Source organism: Lepidochelys kempii, chromosome 7 (assembly GCF_965140285.1).
Source record: "Lepidochelys kempii isolate rLepKem1 chromosome 7, rLepKem1.hap1, whole genome shotgun sequence".
Taxonomy (NCBI): Eukaryota; Metazoa; Chordata; order Testudines; family Cheloniidae; genus Lepidochelys; species Lepidochelys kempii.
The window spans coordinates 22,381,562-22,398,138 of record NC_136386.1 but is presented as its reverse complement, the minus strand read 5'-3'; the positions used below and the strand labels follow the sequence as shown (position 1 = coordinate 22,398,138).

The 16,577-nt window shown below is 51.5% G+C and overlaps 1 protein-coding gene across 3 annotated transcripts in view; it reads left to right on the top strand.

Annotated features, from left to right (window-relative positions):
• PLXNA1 (plexin A1) overlaps nt 1–16,577 on the top strand; it is a 267,177-nt gene that overhangs the window by 210,102 nt on the left and 40,498 nt on the right. For all 3 annotated transcript variants that reach the window (XM_073351345.1, XM_073351346.1, XM_073351347.2), the window contains 2 exons: nt 3,078–3,312; nt 5,339–5,481. In XM_073351345.1, coding sequence (XP_073207446.1) covers nt 3,078–3,312; nt 5,339–5,481 — 378 coding nt within the window. The remainder of the gene's footprint in view (nt 1–3,077; nt 3,313–5,338; nt 5,482–16,577) is intronic.

The window sequence follows — 16,577 nt, the reverse complement described above, 5'->3', positions numbered from 1 at the left end:
GAGACCGGCCTCTTTGGGCCCTGGCATCCTTGCAGGTGTTGCCAGGACTGCACCATGCCATGCACTGGGCACTTGTTCTTCCCGCTGAACAAGCCTTGTGTGGTGGGGCCCGAGACAAACAGCCTCCAGCTCCACATCAGAGATGGGATATCGTTTATCAATCCTTGTCGGGTCCCACCTGAGTTCTGAGGCAATGATAGCTGCATTTCCCCACCCCTGCTGGGAGCACGGTCTGTAGCAACACCCCAGGGGAGTCCCCCAGGCAGCAGCGTGCACACAGCACCGGGAACCTGCCTTGTGGTGTCCAATCGTAAAAGTACCCCAAGTTACCAAGAAGCACAGCTCTGCCATTGACAGCAAGTGTGTATGTGTTGTGTGTGTGTGTGTGTGTGTGTGTAGGGTGGGGCATGGGCTGACATGCTGATCCCCTACCTCCTCCTGCATGGGGCTCTGCTGTACCCCAAACCCCTCTTGCATGGCACCCTGCTGTACCTCAGCCCCAACTCTTTCCTGCATGTGACCTTGCCGTACCCCAACCCCCTCCCTCATAGCACCCTGCCATACCCCAGCCCTCAATCCCCTCCTGCATGGGGCCCTGCTGAATTCCAGCCCTGTCCCCAGGGTCATTCCCCTCTGGCTCAGCCCATGCTGCAATGAGGGACAGAGTAGCCTGTTAAGCTGAGTGCATTGCTGGTGTGCTGTTCCTCTGCGGGCTAGAGCACTGGGCTCTGTAAAGATCCTTGTTTCCTGGGGGCCTCCCAAAGCGTCTGGTCTGGCACGGTGCTCACCGATGGTCGCTTTGGGGGCAGCGCAGTCTGACCACACACCATGGTGTGCCCAGCAGTAGCTCATGTTCAGCCTGGGACATTAAGATCCCCTTTTACTGATCAAGGGGGCAGTGGCTGGAGACCGAGGGGGTTAATCCCCTTCTGGCGTACATTGGAGAGCATGCAGGAGCCCTTCCCCTTTCGCCCCCTGCCTGGCGCCAGCTGGCCACTGGTCCCTGTCGGGTAAGAGCTCATCAACACCGGATTATGTGCACATGCAGGGGCTTAGATCTGCTGGGAGGAGCCCCTGGCTGCCTGCCTCCCTATTGCTCAGTCCCCTACCCCCAGTAGTCTGTTCAGAGTGGCTGAGTGCTCCATCCAGCCCTGCCATGAGCGCGCTCCATTGTAACCCACAATCTGGGTGGGCCTGGCTGGACCTGCCGGCTAGGTTCCTTCCCGACTGGCCGCGGGAGACTCGTCTGAGCCATATGGTCAAAGGGTTTCCACCCCCCTCACTTCCCCCAGCCCCTGGGTTAGCTTTAAGTAAGATTCTTTGTCAGGTTGTAGCTCAGCAGCAGCGGCACTCAGGGTCTCCGTGCAGCCTTGTGTATTTGAAAGGGACCCAGAACGGTCCCCCCAGGCTTCTCATCCATCAGGGAACTCACTTTACATCCCATCTGTTACTGTAATGTTGTCTGAATGAGACATCAAACTCGCTGCCTGCTCCTCACAGGTGCTGACAACACACCAGCATGTCTTCTGCATCCCATTAAAGCTCTACGTGCGCTCGGACAAGCCCCTCGCACTGTAGCCCTCTGCGGCCTGGCCCATGGCTTCCTCCAGACCACAGGGTCGCTACCTTCTGGTGTCAATGCCCCTCGGAAGTGAGGGTTCGCTTTCCTCACTGGGCTCAGCCCAGGCTGGCATGATAATGATCTGACCTTCCTATTACACACCTTGGACACTTGCCACTTGTGTGGACACAGAGATCCTGCGGTCTGGGGGTCCCTGCTTTCTGAGAACCCCATTCCAGCATGCACCTCCTCCCCTGTAAGGAAGAGGAAGGGAGGTTCGCCACCCCCACCCCCCGTTTAAGGAGGGAATCATAGAAATGTAGGCCTGGAATGAACCTCAAGAGGTCATCTAGTCCGGCCTACTGCACTGAGGCAGGACTAAGTAAACCTAGCCCATCCCAACAGGTGTTTGGCCAACCTATTCTGAAAAATCTCCAGTGACAGGGATAGGCTCCTTGGAAGCCTGTTCCAGAGTTTAACTACCCTTAGAGTTAGACGTTTTCCCCCAATATCTAACATAAATCTCCCTGGCTGCAGATTAAGCCTCTTACTTCTTGTCTTACCCTCAGTGGACACAGAGAACAATTGATCACAGTCCTCTGTATAACAGCCTTTGACGGGTGCGGAGGTGGCTATCAGGTCCCCCCTCAGCCTGCCCAGCTTTTTTAACCTTTCCTCACAGGTCTGGTTTTCTAAACCTTTGATCATTTTTTTTGCTCTCCCCTGGACTCTCCAATTTATCCACACCTTTCTTAAAGTGTGGTGCCTGGAAGGACTCCAGCTGAGGCCTCCCCAGGGCTAAGTAGAGTGGGACAATCACCTTCCCCGTCTTACATAAACACTCCAGTTAATTCACCCAGAATGAGATTAGCCTTTTTCACCCCTCCCAGCTTGGTGTCAGCTGCGGATTTTATACGCGTACTCTCTCCTTCATTATCCAAGTCACTAATGAAAATATGGAACGGTCCCGGACCCAGAACAGACTCCTGTCACACTCCACTAGATACCCCGCCCAGTGACAGTGAACCACTGATAACTACTCTTGAGTATGGCTTTTCAACCTCCATTGTGCACCCCCTGATAGTCATTTCACCTAGACCACATTTCCCTAGTTGGCTCATGGGGATGTCATGGGGGACTGATGAGCTCCAGTGAGGGTGACAGGCCCCCCCTGCCCCTTGCCAGCTGGCAAAACCCTTCTGATGATAACCTGCCTCAGTTAGGAGAGGCACCTTGACCTGCACCCCCTGAGCTAAACCTGCTTTTGATCTCTTCCCCATGCCAATGGGAAGTCTCCCTGACTCACCCAGCTGCAAAACCCTCCTGTCCCCAGATGCATTATGGGGCATATGAGAGTCGGCCGGGGACCCTGCAGTTCTCTCTTTGTATTTCACCCCCAGCCTGTAGGGTGGCAGGTGGGTGGAAGAAGGGTTCACAGAGCCCTCTCAGCAGGGAGGTGAGCCACTGCCCACCCCTTGGCCCTAATGTGAAGCTCTTTCCCTCCCATGTGGCTCAGATCAAGGCTGGAGGGTTTGAGTTCTCCCCGGGGACGCTGCAGATCTACTCGGACAGCCTCCTGACACTGCCTGCCATCATCGGGATCGGCGGTGGGGGCGGCCTCCTTCTGCTCATCATCATCATTGTCCTCATCGCCTACAAGCGCAAGTCCCGGGACGCTGACCGCACCCTGAAACGCCTGCAGCTGCAGATGGACAACCTGGAGTCCCGCGTGGCCTTGGAGTGCAAGGAGGGTGAGTCTCTCTGCTTCTCTCCCCAAGGCTTCCCAGCTTCAGCCTGTCCCCATCCGTCAACCCCTTCACCTGTCTTGCCAGCTCTGCTGCCTCTGGGTCATTGGTTTCCCCTCTTGTGTTTGCTCCAAGACTCTCTGTTCACACCCTACCGTTTGGTGAAGGAGGTAGCAGTATCATGGACATCCATGATCCCTCAGCCAAAACCCCCCAGGTCAGATGTTCAGGGTATTGGTGTCCATGTGCGTGCAGGCAGGCAGGCTCATTTCTACAGAGACTCCCTTGAAAGCCCCCATCCTCTGCAGCATTGTTGGGTCCTTTCCCTGGCTGCATCTGCATTCCCATAGGTTGCTGCGTGTGCATTTGCAGGCAGCAGGTCCCTATCCTGCCACGGCTTGTTCTGGCTCTTGATGTGTCTGCACCTTGTCTGGTCCCATTGTGGGATAAAATTGATCCCAGTGTGGGACAAGGATTCCCCCTGTATATGACACAGGGCTGCTGCATGGTCTCACCACAGTGACAGCACAGTACCTTGCGATGCACCATCCTGGTTTTATGGCACAAGGGTCTTTGCTGAACAAGTATTTCCTATTTGCTCCCTTCTCTTTCATATCCCCTAGTATCTAGCTCTGCAAGCACCATGTCTGCTTGCAAAGCTTCATGCTCGCCTACGGCACATGCTAACTCACCACACCCAGAACAGGCTGATAAATCTGCCCTCTCATCCCAGTACTGGCCTTGTGCTCCTGATCTACAGGGACCTTGCCCTGCTCTAAGCCACCCTTGGGACCGGAGATGCGAGCAGGCGAAGTGACTTCGGGGGGGGGACTTAACTTAGTTTTAGTAGGATTTATTTTTTCGGTTAAGGATTTTATGTTTTTAAAGTCTAAAAGAGGACAAAAGAGGCTAGAGAAACCTGCCTGGAAAGGGCCGTGAGTCTCTCATTATGTGACAGAGGGATGCTGCAAAATTGGACCGGAATGCCTCTTATGATCCTGCCGATAAAACCTAATTGCCCATTATCGCTGCAAGCCAGTGCCTGGGGCCGTGACCCTGCCAACTGCAGCCAGCCCAGAGGCTGGGGGAGAAGTGGGCACCTAAAACGAGATAGTAAAAAAGAAAAAATCCCTAAAAATCCATGTAGATGGCAATAGTGACAGAGAGAGGGGAGGGAGGAGGGGATCTCGTCTCCTCTTCCACAGCTGGCAGATAAAAGGATCTGCTTTTAATTAAAAGGCGCAATCTCTTCCCTGCCTTTTCTCTTTTCTAGTCCCTCTAGTTACAGATAAGATAGTGATCCTTTCAAGCTGACGTTTGTTTTTTCTCATCAGGCTGACAAGCCTGCAACCCTCTGCTAGCTTCCAGCTCCCTTTAAAGTGCTGTTAATTTGATTTCTCTGTGTGTTTTCTCTTTCCCTTATACAGTGGTAGAGATTCCCCCCATGGGTACCATTAAAGGCTCAGGACACCATTTCCCCCCTCTATCTAGCACGAGTTCAGGCTGTGCCTGTTCTCACCCCAGGGTGCTGGGTCTGTGTTGGGCTTTTCTCTCTAACATTATTTAGGTCAGAGTGAAACGAGAACATTCTTGTGGTTTAAACCTCTCTCTCGCCCAGCATCTCTGCCATGTTGTTCACAGCCGCCTACAAGTTTCTTACGTATGTGCACGTAGCAAGGAGGGTTAGAGCCGAGAGGCTGAGGCTTCAGGACTCCTGGGTTCTATTCCCCACTCTGCTACTGATTTGATGTGTGACCCTGGGGACATCACGTCCACTCTCCATGCTTCCGCTTTGCCATGTGTAAAATGGGGACAATGGTACTGCCCCTCCTGACAGGGCATTGTGAGACTGAGCTAACTGATGTCTGAGACCAGTGCTAGGGACAGAGGGCAGCCCCCACTGCTCTAGATTTGTGGGGTTCTTGTATTTTGCTGATGCCAGTGTGGTGGCTCTAGGGCCCAGCCTGACCTCTCCTGTTGACCTCCTGCAGGCCCATGGTCCCCTAACACAACTCTGCTCTTTCCATCCCAGCTTTTGCCGAACTGCAGACAGACATCCACGAGCTGACGAACGACTTAGATGGGGCTGGCATCCCCTTCCTGGACTATCGCACCTATGCCATGAGGGTCCTCTTCCCCGGGATAGAAGACCATCCTGTGCTGAAGGAGATGGAGGTGTGGTAATGTGTGTATGTGTGTCTGTCTGTCTCTCTGATGCTTCACACTGGGGACACCTGCCTCTGGGAGCTGTGCTTCATGCCCATCTGCTGCAGGGTTCACCACTGCAGCTTCTTCATTCATTTTTAGTGAGGATGTCTTGGAAGTTTCAATGAATGATGGGATCTCACAGGTCTGGGCTCAGCAATGGATGGGGAGAGATTACTGACCCAGGAGTGACTCTGGCCACCCATTCAAGGAGATTGCAGCATGCTGCAGTGGGCAGAGACTCTGTTCTGGCAAAGTCCATTTTCTTTACAGACCATGGAGGAGCATCCTTCATGGCAACCTGTCCATGTAGTTTCCTCCGCCTGAGCTCTTGGGGTCTGAATTTGTAACATCTGGGTTTTCCAGCCAGAAGTGGCTGAGGAGATTGCACGTACAATGTTCTGAAACCTCCCTCTTGGTCCTCCGGGACCCCCATGGTAAATCTGGGTGACATCAGGGTTTCGTCTCTTGGACTGAGAGGTTTACTCTGCTACGGTGCCCTGTGACTCCTTAATCGAGGGATGAGAGCTTACAGGACTGCAGTGCAGCGCAGCAGAGGAACCTAATGCAATCTTGGGCTGTGTATTTTTTAACACAGTGTATCATTAACCTGCAGAGCTCATTGGCACAGATGTCACTGAGGCCAAGAATTAACAGGGTTCAAAGTAGGATTAGCTATTTCTACGGATAATGAGAAGATCCACAGGTATGTTAGATAGGAACAAAATGTCTTTATAAGGGATACAAACCCCCAGGCTTCCGGGCAATTAGCTAGGTGCTAAGGGCCAGATTTCAAAAGCACTCAGCCCCCACTGAGAACAGATGGAGTTTAGCGTTAAGTGACAAGAGTTAAAAGGGAACTTCCTCTGTAGGCAGGTTATTCCACAACTGTCCATGATAGTGTTTCTTCACGTTGTTCTAAAGCGTCTGGTACTAGCTTTTGTTGGAGGTGGGCCACCAGTCTGATCCAGTCAGGCAATTCTTATGTTCCTGTCTCATCACAGAGCCCAGAGGAGCCGCTCCCTGTCTGTGCGGCTCCGGAGAGGCAGTGCCTGGGGCAATCAATACAGTTCTGGGTACCTTGGTACCAGAAGATGTTGACAAGTTGGAGGGAATTCAGAGAAGAGCAACAGAGGGGGGAAAGTTTGGAAGAAATAAGTCTGCATAGTGAGGCTGAATGGCGACAGGAGGAGGGAGGGTGGATCCATCTAGAGACACTGGAAGGGGCAAACCCCAAGGAAGCAGAGGAGCTGTCTGGGGCAGTTTGCGGGAGGGAGTATAATGGGATGATGTTGAGTAAGAAAAGCGCGGGAACGTTTTTCTGATCGCTAGATCTGCTGGGCTGCGGAATAGTCTCCTGAGGGACATGGCGGAAGTCCCCTGGCTTGTGCTGCTGGTATCGTTCTGCCTTGCAGTGGGAAGGTCATTGCAGCCATAGAGCGATAATACATTTCACCAGCAGGCTTTTCCCAGGCATTAAAGCATGGGCTCAGCCTGTTCCCGTCTTTCTGGGGGACCACAGATCACCCAACCAGCAGCTGCTTCCATCATTGTTGTCCCCATCTTATCCTTCACCTTGTCTCCAGGAGGGTGACCCTGCGGCCTAGCTATAGCACTCCTAGGGCCATGTGCTTGCTACCCGCTTCCCCTCTGGGAATTGTTGCGCTTTCACTCCCACCTGGGGAGAGGGTTGCTCTTCCCTGCCAGAGACCTGCATTGCCACCTTCCACACCCTGCTTTATTCCTCTGCGGCTGCACTGACCAAGCTTCACCCAGCTAGGCCTACGGTGACAGCTGGGCAAGAGCCTGGGGCCACACCTCATCTGCATTAGGTGGAGCAGACTGCATCTGCCCTTCCTTTTAACTGAGACCTGGAGCCCCTGGAGACCACCAGCATGATCGAGGCGGCTCTCTGCATATCTGAGGGGGCTTCACTTCCTTGTCTAAGACAACCATGGCTGCATTTATGCTGCCTCTTCACCACGGCTCCTGAGCATGTGGTCTTGGACACCAGCCTGTCCCTCCGTGATGCATCTTGCCACGTACTAGTCAACGTGAGCATAGGGAAGCCACTGCGTGACTACCACACTCACTGACATTAATATCAATATTCGTATTAATATCATTGCCGCTGTCATTTTCTACTGTACTTGATTTATGCAATTGGGTTTGTTTGATGCATGATTGGCTGCTCGTTTCCAGCAGACTTGTCCGACATCATCCACCTTCCCAGCTCCACGGCTCCTCCCTGCAGAAGAGCATCTTGCCCCTTCTCCCCCTGCTCCCCAAAGCAGCTCCCCCTTCCCTCCCATCCTCACAATGTCTGCTTAATTTAGTGCATGCAAGTGCACATAAATTGGCTTCTGGTTTTCCTCAGTACCAAGGTTGCTCTTGATTGGAGTGGTGTGGGGTAACCTTAGCTTCCCCTCGCTGCTGACCGGACACAGTAATTAATGTTGACGTAGACTTCAGAACATGTTTCGGAGCAGTAATCAGCCCTGCTGCAGGATGCAGAGTTATTAATTACAGGGAATCAACCCCTTACAACTGCAAATGCACATGCATTCATTGTAACCCAGATGGCTGCCGCTACTGTGATCTGGCTCTCTCAGTAGGGTAGCAGGTAGTTCTGTCTTCCATGCTCCCTTTTGTCCCTACCCACAATGGGGAGGGAGTGGGGAGGCACTTGTCCTGGCTTTCACCACAGAATCCCAGTGTTCATGGATCTACCTTCCCCCAGGCTTGCAGGAGGCTCAGACAGTCCTGGCTGGCCATGGGGCACTTCACTGTTACCACACAGCACAAAGGTGTCATTCCCCCCTGTGCTTCACAGCACAAAATGAAGAGGTCAGAGAGACCCTGACCCTCTCTCGTTTTCCACTGTAACAAGGGCTTTACTCAGCTTGGGCCTTCGGTGGGGAGGGGCTAATTCTTGGCAAATAAACCTGCTATGAGGGGGCTGCATCTTCATAACTATCTTGCTGCCTCTGCTGGCTCTCCATTCACAAGCTCACCAGGCCCATTCCACTCTCCCCTTCTGCCCCCCTGGATCTGACTCAGGGATGAATTTTCCCCCAACCCAGACACCATGGAGATGACAGATGACAGTCATGCAGGGGAGAGAAGTACGTCCTCTGCACAGGCAGGATGGGTTAGGGGGTAGGAGCCTGCAGCTTGGACTTGGGACACCTAGGTGCAGTGGCTGGCTGATGGCAGGGTGTGGTGAGGATAAAATGAAGATGGGCGCTCAGAGGCTATGGTGATGAGTATCTAAGTACGAGGTAGATGGATGAACCTCTCAGGGGGGGTTCTGCCTCCCTCTCTGCTGCAAGCCCCAGCCAAGCCATAGAGCTGTGCTTTTGAGGGAGTCACGGTTTCCATGATGTTTGAGGTTAACCAGTCATTAGTGGCCCAGACCCCACTTCCCCTCCATGCTGAGTTCTGCATTAGCCTCAGTGTTGGACAGACCCTGATTCCAAGCGCGGAGGCCAGAGGGTGGATAAAAGCCTGTCTTCAGGCCAGCTGTCATGAGGTTTTCTTGTGTAGCATGGCTGTGGGGAGGCTGTAGGAGGAAGCTGGGGTGAGCTCTCTGGAGGTGAGGGGGTGTCACGGTGTGCTAGCACTCCTTGCTCACATGCAAGCAGGAAGCTAGGCTTGATCCCAAGACCTCGCTTCTTGCTCTGTGTACCAGCAGGGGCTGTTATGGGAAGCAGCCCTCTCAGGGACAGACTAGGGTGGCATGTAGCATCCTGCCCCACTGTCCTGGCCATGAAGCCTCTAGTGAAGAACTCTTGTGTGTTGGGTGTGAGCTAACGGGCAGGGCAGACCCTTTACTGGAAGAGTCTTCCTGTGGCATTGCCAGCCTTAGCTAGCAATGGGAGCCACATATGGGCTGGCTGAGTAATTCTGGGGCACACGGTGGGAATCCTGGGCTCTACCCCATACGATTTGCATCTTGCAGAGGAAGAGTATTATTTGTCAACTCAGGTGAAATTGAAAAACCCTTGTCTGGCTCCCCAGCCATAGACAATGCTGTTCTTCCCTCTGTGTATGAGAGAGGGGTGTGGGGAGGACAGTGGGGGACAGGAGGAGATGGGGAGATTTGGAGAAGATGGATTTTCTTCACAGGCTCTCTGGCTGATGCCCAGCAGGGTGTATAGTGTATTGGTACTGCTGGGGAAAGGTCTCTTTGTTTCTGTTATAAATGAAGTATTTTCAGGGGGGTCATAAGCTGCATGTGAAAATTTCCCTAACCAGTGGCACTCCTCACTGCCCAGCGTGACAGCCCGGTCCCAGACTCCGCCCTATCGCGCTCTATGCTTCAGGGTCAGCCCCTGAAGGGTGAGGAGGGGAGGTGTCTGAAGTCCCATTGTTCAACCATGATGCCCCAGCTGTGGCAGAGCCAAGCCAGTGAGAATGCAGCTGATGTTTCTGTCCTACTGTCAGCGCTACCTGCCAACTTCCCGCTTTCCTGTCTGTTTAGGTAGCCCCAATGAACTTAGCTCACTGGGCAAAGCTAGTGCTTCCAAACTAGAGCTGGGCCTAAGAGGTGAGGCTTGGGTCTGGATCTGGATTCAGGCTTAGGCTGGGGTTTGGATCTGACGGTTCCAAATCTCCCTGAGATTTTGGCTCCGTACAGTTGGATGTCAGGTCAGCTGCTGTTGGGAGACTTTTGCCATCTTAAAATGTTCTCACGGCTGAGCTGGAACCAGAAAACAGGCTCCTTCTGGGTTTGGATCCAAACTGGGATGGCAAATTCAGGTGCAAGGATTTGAATCTACCTCCCCCCCCCAACCTAGAATTCCTAGGGAGTGTTCTGGCCCATCTCAGCCTCGCTTTTGGCAGTTGGTTTGTAGTGAACACACTCTGTCTGCTATCACTTCCTCAGTTAGCATGGCGGGGGAGAAGTTAAAAGGCCAAGTTGGGTGGCTGGGGATAGAACTTACTGGTAGGAGAGAGAGGATGAAATTGAATCAGTGACAATTTAGGCGGAATATCTGGAAACCTTTCCCAACGAGGAGACCTGCTAGACAGTGGAATCCTTTCCAAAGGGAAGGGATGGAAACCTCATTGAAATCTAGACATGACAAAGCCCCGGAGAAGTAACTGCAGGGGATAATTCCTCACTGGTCTTTTCCAGCTCCAGTATCTGTGATTTTAAACATACTGCAGTCCAAATGCAAGAGAGAGCATGTGGGCTTGGTTGGGAAGCGAAGTGTTAAACGTTTCAAGGGAGGGAAAAAAACCCAGATTAAATAAAGCAAATACAGTTGTGTAAGCTTCATATAATTTAATCAGGTTTGCTTTTATTTGTCCCCTTAATCAGAATGAGTGTAACACTAGCTATTACAAGTGATGGGGAAGGAGCTCTTCCACACACACACACTAATCCAAAGCCAAGTCTTGGAGCCGTCATTAACAGCTCCCTTTTGCTTTGGGTTTGTGTGGGTTTTGTTTTTTTCCATTGCTTTGTGTGAATTTAAGCCTGATTAAATATTTAATTCTTTATTGTTCATTTACTTGAGCTAATGATCAGGGAGTTAGACACACAGCTGCAGCAAAGTGGGGAAGCAGGGGCTCAGTGAGGGTGCTCTCAGTGACACTGTGTGCAACAGATGCTTTGTGCTCTCCACTGCCGTCCTGTTCCATCCCCTGTGCGAGATCTGTGATAAGATCGCCCAGGTTGGACAGGACCAGTTTCTCAGTTATCAAGCTTTGGCTGCTCCAGTAGCTGGGAACACGGCTCCGATAGGATCGTGCCATCTGATCCCTGCATCTCCCAGCCAAGCAGAGGACGATGTTTATTTTGAAATTGTAGCCTGAGCCCATCTGAAATCAGTCAGTGTGTCAGAAATGTGGCAGGCAGCCAGCTCTCCATGCTCAGACCCACATCAAAACCCCTGGGGGACAGTTGAATGCTGAAGGCAGCGGTGCCAGCTGCCTGCCCTCTCCCCAAAGAATCCCTCCCTCTTTCTCACCCTTCCTTTCAATGGCTTCGCTGCCAGAGTGACGTTAGCACTAGCAGACAGTGCTGGAGTGCTAGCCTAAGACTTGGGAGACCTAGGTTCAATTCACTGCTCTGCCACTTCCTGCGTGACCACGAGCAAGTCACGGAGGGCATGTGCACACCAGCACTGTTTCAAACCACCTGTCAGTGCGCACTAGGGAACTCTTAGTGCACATCAGCCGGGTCCAGGCAGACGGTTAGCACGACAGGCTGGAGCTTTACAACCCAGCTTGCTGTACAGTAAGTGCTTGTGTAGACATGCCCAGGCCTCAGTTCCCCAGCTGGAAGATGGGGATAATAGTACTACCCAACTTAAGGGGTACTGAGTGAGGGTTGGGAAGTGCTCAGATACCACAGGAAGGGGGCCATCTAAGTAGAGGGATGTGCAGAGAGACTGTCTCTTTCTGCAGGGCAGGTACAGCATCGGGGTAGGTTCCTCACCTCTGCCCTGCCGGGACCCCTTGTAGGAGCAAGTTCAGTCTCTGTCACCCGTTCATGTTTTGGCCATTCTGCTGAGATTGCCAACAAGAGGCCAGCGAGTGCCAGCTGTGGTGTGCTTTGCGGTGTGAGGTGGACACTTGGGCTGTTGGGACTGGGCTGTGACCCACAAACCCGTGGTCACCCAAACTATCCAACAGCCACCTGTTGGTAATGAGAGAAAGGGGAGGTTCTTCCCATGGGAAATACCCAGAGTTTGGAATTAGTTTCTGCCATGGAACATTGGGAAATTTCACAGAATGAAAAATGCCCAAAAGTTTCAATCTCAGCAAAATAATGGGAGGTGTTGAAGTCCCATTTTTCATTTCGAGCTGACATTTTGAAATGAAAAATGTTACTTGGTTTCAACGTTGGCTTGAAACGACATTTTCATTTTGATTCTCCTGATCGGAAAATGGGGAAAAAATTCATTAACGTTGACATTTTCCCACGGAAAATACTTTACTTTGATGAAACCGTGTTTTCCAGTGGGAAGACTTTGAGTGTGAAAAATTTCATCCATCTCTAGTAACAACTGTCAGTCACTGCTGACCAAAACTGGGTTGGTACTGGAAGTCTCCATACCCCACCCCCTCAGTCAAAGTATTTTGCGCTTCATGTGCTGAGATCCAGACAGAAAAGTTTGGACACTTATGTCCTTTAGCGAGCTCAGTATTTTGGCAGTTCTTTAATTTGGAAAGGTAGAGAAGGGGGAGATGTTTTCTTATGCTGTGGAATGTCCAAAGAGCTGGTCCGGGGTCTTTGCTGGGTATAAAGTGAATTCAATTTCTCATTGAATAGGAAATAGGAAGTTAGAGAGTGTGTGTGTGTGTACGCACCTGCACCCTTGCTCACATAAATTCAGTGACACCGTTAGCCTGACACCGTTAGCCAGCCAGGTAGGGCTGCATGCTGGAGAGGGAGAATGAGTTTGTGGACATGCTGTTCTAATCTCGTCATCGCAACTGCCCTGAAGGCATCTCTTTGCAGATAGGCTCTTCTTGTTCTCTGCTCAGGCAGTGCTTTGCTGCTGCTTCCACAGCCTCACCCCACTGTGGGCAGAGAGGTGGCCTGTGGCCAGTTACGAATACAGAGCCTGTGTCGAAGAAACAGGTCTCCAGTAGTGGCACACAGCAGCCTCTGCAAGGGCATCTGGGCTCCCAGCGGGCTTGTGAACGTAGGGGCAAGGCGGCCCGGTGTTGTCCAATAGCACTTCCCCTCCTCACACCTTGAGCAACAGCTGGGGGAGGATCTTCTAGGTTCCCCCTGTTTTTTAACTCTTTCCTTTTCGCTCTTGCCAGCCCCACCCTCCCTCAAACCCTATCTCATTGGAAGGCTGGATGTGCTCTGAGTGGAGCCTGGCAGCACCAGGTGGTGGCTGGGGAGGTGAGGGGTATCAATCCAGAGGGATGGTGCCTCAGGCTGTTCATATGGAGGTAATTTAATCTAAGGGAGCTGTCTGCTGTGCCGTGAAGTGGGCATGCTCCCAGTTTGTATTTACCTGCACTGAGCCCAGAGGCACTGCCACCCGCACATGACCAGAATGTGCCATACACAGCCGGGTAGCTATGTGGCATTACATGAGGAAAATCATGCCCAGATAATAGCAAGGGGGTGACACACAGCAGGGCAGTTCTAATTTCCCAACTAGTAGAAATAAAAGCTGAAGAGGATGGCTGATGAATAGAGTTGGAGGCCTGGGGAGACTTCCCTGTAAGGAGCGATTAGAAAGGCTGAGTTTAGACAGGAGACAATAAGAGAGGATGCAATGGCACAGAGAAGGGAAATCCGGCTCCTCTTTATTATCATTATTTATTATTTGTGTTACCGTAGTGCTTAGATAGGGCAACAAGACAGTCAATGAACTAGCAAGGCAGCCAATGGAAAACAGACAAAAGGAAATCGTTTTTGACACAGTGCATATTTGATCTGTGGAACTCGTAGCCACAAGGTATCTTTGAGGACAAAAGCTCAGCAGGAGTAAGAAAAGATGAAACATGCCTGTTGATAGAGAAAGCACCGTTGCTTATATTAGATACGGTTGCATTTTGTATAGAAGGACTATAACCTTCATGCTTTCTGGCGTATGCCAACCACTGACTGATGGGGTTTGGAAGACACTTGCCCATAGAATCATAGAATATCAGGGTTGGAAGAAACCTCAGGAGGCCATCTAGTCCAACCCCCTACTCAAAGCAGGACCAACCCCAACTAAATCATCCCAGCCAGGGCTTTGTCAAGCTGAGCCTTAAAAACCTCCAAGGATGGAGATTCCGCCACCTCCCTAGGTAACCCATTCCAGTGCTTCACCACACCCTCCTAGTGAAATAGTTTTTCCTAATATCCAACCTAGACCTCCCGCACTGCAACTTGAGACCATTGCTTCTTGTTCTATCATCTGCCACCACTGAGAACAGTCTAGCTCCATCCTCTTTGGAATCCCCTTTCAGGTAGTTGAAGGCTGCTATCAAATGCCCCTCATTCTTCTCTTCTGCAGACTAAATAAGCCCAGTTCCCTCAGCCTCTCCTCATAAGTCGTGTGCCCCAGCCCCCTAATCATTTTCGTTGCCCTCCACTGGACTCTCTCCAATTTGTCCACATCCTTTCTGTAGTGGGGGCCCCAAAACTGAACACAATACTCCAGATGTGGCCTCACCAGTGCCGAATAGAGGGGAATAATCACTTCCCTCGATCTGCTGGCAATGCTTCTACTAATGCAGCCCAATATGTCGTTAGCCTTCTTGGCAACAAGGGCACACTGCTGACTCATATCCAGCTTCTCGTCCACTGTAATCCCCAGGTCCTTTTCTGCAGAACTGCCATTTAGCCAGTCGGTCCCCAGTCTGTAGCACTGCATGGGATTCTTCCATCCTAAGTGCAGGACTCTGCACTTGTCCTTGTTGAATCGCATCTGATTTCTTTTGGCCCAATCTCCAGTTTGTCTAGGTCACTCTGGACCCTATCCCTACCCTCCAGCGTATCTACCTCTCCCCACAGCTCAGTGTCATCTGTGAACTTGCTAACGGTGCAATCCATCCCATCATCCAGATCATTACTGAAGATTTTAACAAAACCGGCCCCAGGGCCAACCCCTGGGGCACTCCACTTGATACCGGCTGCCAACTAGACTTTGAGCCATTGATCACCACCCATGGAGCCTGACGATCTAGCCAGCTTTCTATCCACCATTCATGCAGTCCATTCATCCAGCCCATACTTTTTTAACTTGCTGGCAAGAATACTGTGGGAGACCGTGTCAAAAGTTTTGCTAAAGTCAAGATCTATCAAGTCCACCGCTTTCCCCATATCCACAGAGCCAGTTATCTCATCATAGAAGGCAATCAGGTTGGTCAGACATGACTTGTCCTTGGTGAATCCATGTTGACTGTTCCTGATCATCTTCCTCTCCTCCAAGTGCTTCAAAATGGATTCCTTGAGGACCTGCTCCATGATTTTCCAGAGACTGAGGTGAGGCTGACCAGTCTGTAGTTTCCCGGATTCTCCTTCCCTTTTTAAAAGATGGGCACTATATTGGTCTCTTTCCAATCAACCAGGAGCTCCCCCGATTGTCTTGGGTTTTCAAAGATAATGGCCAATGGCTCTGCACATCACATCAGCCACTCCCTTAGCACCCTCGGATGCATTAAATCTGGCCCCATGGACTTGTGCATGTCCCGCTTTTCTAAATAGTCCTTAACCTGTTCTTTCACCACTGAGGGCTACTTACCTCCTCTCCATACTGTGCTGCCCAGCAGTCTTGGACCTTGTCTGTGAAGACCGAGGCAAAAAAAGCACTGAGTACTTTAGCTTTTTTCACATCATCTGTCACTAGGCTGCCTCCCCCATTCAATAAGGGGTCCGCACTTTCCCTGACCACCTTCTTTTTGCTAACATACCTGTAGAAACCCTTTTTACCCTTCACATCCCTTGCTAGCTGCAACTCCAATTCTGCTTTGGCCTTCCTGAGTACACCCCTGCGTGCTCGAACAATATTTTTATACTCCTCCATAGTCATCTCAGTTTCTACTTCTTGTAAGCTTCCTTTTTGTGTTTAAGCTCACCGAAGATTTCTCCATTAAGCCAAGCTGGTCAACTGCCATATTTGCTATTCTTTCTGCACATTGGGATGGTTTGTTCCTGCGCCCTCAATAAGGCTTCTTTAAAATACAGCCAGCTCTACTGCACTCCTTTCCCCCTCATAGCCTCCCCGGGGATCCTGCCCATCAGTTCCCTGAGGGAGTCAAAGTCTGCTTTTCTGAAGTCCAGGGTCCATATTCTGCTGCCCTCCTTCCTTTTTTTAGGATCCTAAACTCAACTGTCTCATGGTCACTGCTGCCTAGGTTGCCACCCACTTCTACTTCCCCTACCAATTCTTCCCTGTTTGTGAGCAGCAGATCAAGAGGAGCACGGCCCCTAGTTGGTTCCTCCAGCACTTGCACCAGGAAGTTGTCCCCAACACTCTCCAAAAACTTCCTGGATTGTCTGTGCACTGCTGTATTGCTCTCCCAGCAGACGTCAGGGTGATTGAAGTCCCCCATGAGAACCAGGGCCTCTCATTTGGAAACTTCTGTAAGTTGTCCAA